We start from the raw sequence: 4,568 nt of genomic DNA, 5'->3' as shown, positions 1-4,568 counted from the left end.
GAGATTTTAGAAAGTTTTTATATTCGTTCAATGTATGTTTGTCTATCCGCCTATTATTTTTCCTCTTTCCAGAAAACAAAAACCAAACTTTATATCTGTCATAAATACAAATTATGGTCTCTTCTCATAGTTACAAATGATTTGTGCAATCATATCATTCACGATTCCTTATTTCACCTTTTTCTCTCTTTAAATCAATTGGTAATGGTCATCCTTTCCTGTTTAACAATTATTCTGATAACTTACGGTCATTTGTAGTCGTGGCAGCAACAAGATATTTAAGCTTACTCATGAACAGACTTATTTTCCGATCTCCACAAATATATCTTTCAACTCTTTCAACTCGTACGCGGCGAAGACCTATGCCTCACTGTAATAATATCAATGGTACACAGCCAATCACATTTGCAGGGATTTTGGATTGCTTATTATGCTGTCATTTGTTGTCACCAAATATTTGATTGCTTTAACGATAATGTAAGTTAAACTGTTTATTGTTATTACATTATTCATTAAGCATAAATATCTGTTAATCAATTTCTTCACTTTCAGTGCAGTACTATCAGTTACTGAAACGAATGCACAAGCAGTAGCTTTAAATCCTATTACCTTCACGAACAACATGCAAGTAGGCGGCAACGTAAGTTTCGTGCCTCTTATTAGTTTCAAACATCAAAGTTTCACATATTATATTAACATATTAAGTATTAGTGTTCATTTAAGCATCAACATTCCCAGTATGAGTTTATTTTAAATTTAAGACAGTAGCCTTCAATGGTAATGCAGCAGAGTTGGACTTTACTGGTGATCGGAGAAGAAATCAAACTAAACAGCCTTCTCAACCTCCTCAAGCTCCTCAAGCTCCTCAAGCTTTTTCTAACTCAGATTTACTTCGAACTTTTTTACTAGCTTCGTTACTGGGGTCAGCGTATGGTGGAGGCTCCCCATATTATCCTTCATATGGTAATTATTATCCATACTTTGGTTACTCTCCTTATTCCTACGGTTACTTTCCCTATTACTATTATTATTATTATGGATAATTGTCCCATTTTTTCCAAATGTCTTTGTATTATTATGCAAACTTCAAATTTTAAAAATTATGCAAAACTTTGTTCAACATTCTATTCTATATCAAGCTAATAAATAGATTGTGAATTGAATCAATGCTAAAAATATATTGAAAATCTATGCGGGCACAAGTTATCGTCATCAAAGTCATTCACGGTTCCGCTATAGTTTGTATTATCTGTGCTAGTCGACAACTCATGGATCGAAACGAGAAGCCGAAAGAAAAAATATATAGTAGTAATTGGTTAATTTCGATATCAGTCACTAATCACTCGTTAAATTATTGAAATATCGTGATAAATAAGGATTAAAAAGCGATAATTTTCTTGAAGAATAATAATTCTAAACTCGTATCTTCAGAATTCCTTAAAACTGCTTACCAAAATGGCTAATATTCCAATATTTTGGATACCATCAAAATTTTCGACACTATCAAGTTCTGGAATTTTTATTCTAAAACAGTTAATTATTCATGTTAATCCCATCTTTTGTGCCACCAGCTGTTAATGCCGTGGTATTTGCAACTGTTCACAATAATGGCTTTGAAAAAGCACCGATGTCTGATATACCTGGCAATATAATATTACTTTTTATATATTGCCGGTATATCTTTGTTTAGTTTTAATTGATGCAATAAAGAATTTTACCTATTATTACTAATGATTCCTCCCATGACGTTTCAGATTTTACAGCTTCCTATTCTAACTTAGAAGCCTATAGGGCAATTACATCAAATATTATATGCCCATAAAATCGCTTGTTAAGTATAGGAGATAGTAACTCTGTTATAACTCATTTAACAGAAATTTGGCAATACAAAAGTGGATTTGAAAGCGAGAGGACAAATTTGCCGTAATTGTTACTTTGTTGTACTTATCTTTCGAAAGAAGAAAAAGTTAATTTTTGAGGATCGAAAGTTAATTTTTAAGAAACATGTCCTTATTTCTTCTTTCACATCAAATGTGCGCCGTCATAAAGAAAAGAAAATCAATTGGGCGCGTATAAATGCACACAAACAGTCGTAGAACATATGCTTAAGTCTCTTTCCAGAAAGCAAAAGTCTGATTTCAAATTGTTTCGGTCTCTCAAATTCTTGAAATCTAATGGACAAACTCTTTAAATCTACTGAAGCAAATAAATTTTGGACTTTCATATACCAGCTGATTTAGTTATACTTTAATTAGTAATTCTCATATGTTAACGCAGGAGTCAAAGGCCAAATATACCGACGTATTGCTCTACATTCGGATGTTAGATAGTGAGATAATTCTGCAAACACGACTGATAATGAGAGTGATAACTTTACAGCATTAATCACACAAATTGGCCATGAACTGTAAATGACTTTAATTGTTTCTATATAACCCCCCGTGCAAGGCATTAGGCCACCATTATGCTTTTGTTATCTGTATCAGGCATTAATCAGTCTTTCTAATCGCAGCATCGGGCGTTCCAGTTTTTAGAACTTCAGAATAAATAGGAATCCTTAAAGATGACATCAACTTGAAGGTTTCTCGAATTTCTAATTATTTAACTTATTATTCTTCTACTATTGTACAAGGGATAAGTGCAAAAGTCTGAACCTCATGCCTGTCGTAGGACACATTGCTAACTTCATGGATACATGCCTGCTGCCCTTTTGTTGCAACATCCACAAGGTTATGCTTACCTGGGATATATCGAAATGAAAATTTTGCTTCCCGTATTTCTCCTATCCGATTCCGCACGAATCTTGACAGCGGTTTTGAGTGGTTTTGTATCCAATATAGTGGACATTTGGGTTCGACCAGAGAACCCTCTGGACACGCGTTTAGTTCTAATTGCTGCTTGACAAACTTTATTGCTCGTATACCAATTAGTATTGCAAGCATTTCCAATCGAGGTATCCTCATTCCTTCAACTGGAGCTAGCCTACTTTTTTTTTTTTTTTTAAATCAGTGATCCTTATAGCACTGATGTTTAAGACATATATCGCCGTTACATATGCTACGTTTGAAGTATCCATGAAGACATAAATTTGCACTCATTTCGTAGAGTTTATTGCCACCCACAGTATTTCGATAATAAGTGTTGGCCACTTTTTGATGAGGGATTTCCACATTTCTTCGTCCTCTTCCTTTATAATTTCATCCCAGGTTTAATTCCTTTTCCATAAGTTTTGAAGGAATAATTTGAGAGTAGTATCATCGCGGGAACTAAAAATTCTTGAGGATCATATTGAGAAGCCACGAATCGTAGAATGCTTCCTTTTGTGATCTGCTCATTCCATGGTTTAAACGTCACCTAATTATATTTTTGTCATGTGTCTAAGTAGTACCGAGAATTTGAGATGTCGTTGTGTTATGCTGTTGATATCGAGATGTCTTTATGTTATGCTCTATTGTTAGCTTATATTCTTTTCATTGCTTTAATTTTATTAGCAAGATTTCATCAACCTGGCTGTCAGATATTATGGAAATTCTATTTGAATATAGCTTTAATTTCAGTAATCCGACAATAATAATCATTTGCACACGTGTATCCGTGGATTTTCACGTTCATATCAATGTTATCATTACACCTTATGCCTGTCGCGGAACATATCGCTAACTTCACTTCCTTTCAAGGATGCATGCTTGTTGCATCTCTCAGCTAGGAATAGGAATTTTAAAGGTAAGCAATTTTAGTATCGCTATTGTGCATATCTACGCAACAGTCAAGCTCATGCACTGCGCATAGAAATGAGCAGGCACGATACGAAGACATCAAAAGGAATGATAATGCTAACACATATCGAGCGATTGAGTGATAACATTGACACGAAATCCTCATCAAGAATACAATAACACAATTTTTCATAGGGTCACAATCAATAAATTTTCTTGAGCTGTCGTGAAAACAAAATTGCTAATGTCAACTGAACGGAAAAATTTTCAAGTATATGCATCACAAATTTGTTTCTTAAATATTGTTTTATTTAGATCATTTTTTGATAAGTGATTCATTGCACAAAAATTACAATTAAATTTCCAACGTATTAAGTGATGAATCGTTTATCCAATTCCTGTAACACTGTGGTAAAGGACTGCCGCTTGATAACCAAACTACTTGTAATCTTTATTCCTTAATGAGTGGATGGATGACAACTATGCACATTGATGGGCATTTTGCAGAGGTGTTTAATCTGATAACCGTGCTTCTATCCAATGGTGCATTTCTAGACTTCTGTTAAGCATTGCATTTCTTTGTCGTAGAATTCCATTGTCAGAATTTTTTATGTAATGTATCGGATTTGTAATCCACAGCCACTTGTTCTCAATATAAATTAATAAGGATTTGAGAAAAGGAGGCACTGTTGACTAAAAGAGGAGATACGAATCCATCCCTTCAAAGGAATCTCCACTATTTCACTTAATCCAACGATTCAGCCATACTTGGCTCTGTTTCTGTTTTATCCTCCAATAATTCATTTCAATCTATTCCTCGGGATTGAAGTAACGATTATGTCCAATTCACGT

General features: G+C 34.0%; 1 protein-coding gene across 1 annotated transcript; it reads left to right on the top strand.

Annotated features, from left to right (window-relative positions):
- Positions 1 to 403: 403 nt before the first annotated feature.
- On the top strand, positions 404 to 1,064 carry LOAG_10266 (hypothetical protein). The gene is made up of 3 exons (XM_003145793.2): positions 404 to 477; positions 553 to 640; positions 762 to 1,064. The coding sequence occupies exons 1-3, from the start codon at positions 431 to 433 to the stop codon at positions 1,041 to 1,043; spliced, it is 417 nt and encodes a 138-aa protein (XP_003145841.2). The 5' UTR covers positions 404 to 430; the 3' UTR covers positions 1,044 to 1,064.
- The last annotated feature ends 3,504 nt before the right edge of the window (positions 1,065 to 4,568 follow it).

This window comes from Loa loa (genome assembly GCF_000183805.2).
Source record: "Loa loa unplaced genomic scaffold supercont3.159, whole genome shotgun sequence".
In the NCBI taxonomy this organism is placed as follows: domain Eukaryota; kingdom Metazoa; phylum Nematoda; class Chromadorea; order Rhabditida; family Onchocercidae; genus Loa; species Loa loa.
Note: the sequence above shows the minus strand (reverse complement) of the source record. Positions and strands in the feature narration are given on the sequence as shown.

Bases quoted from the DNA above. Each gene is read 5' to 3' on its own strand.
- LOAG_10266 (XM_003145793.2), top strand. From the start codon at position 431: ATGCTGTCATTTGTTGTCACCAAATATTTGATTGCTTTAACGATAAT. The intron at 478-552 runs GTAAGTTAAACT...CTTCACTTTCAG, and splicing joins TTGATTGCTTTAACGATAAT to TGCAGTACTATCAGTTACTG. The intron at 641-761 runs GTAAGTTTCGTG...TTTAAATTTAAG, and splicing joins ACATGCAAGTAGGCGGCAAC to ACAGTAGCCTTCAATGGTAA.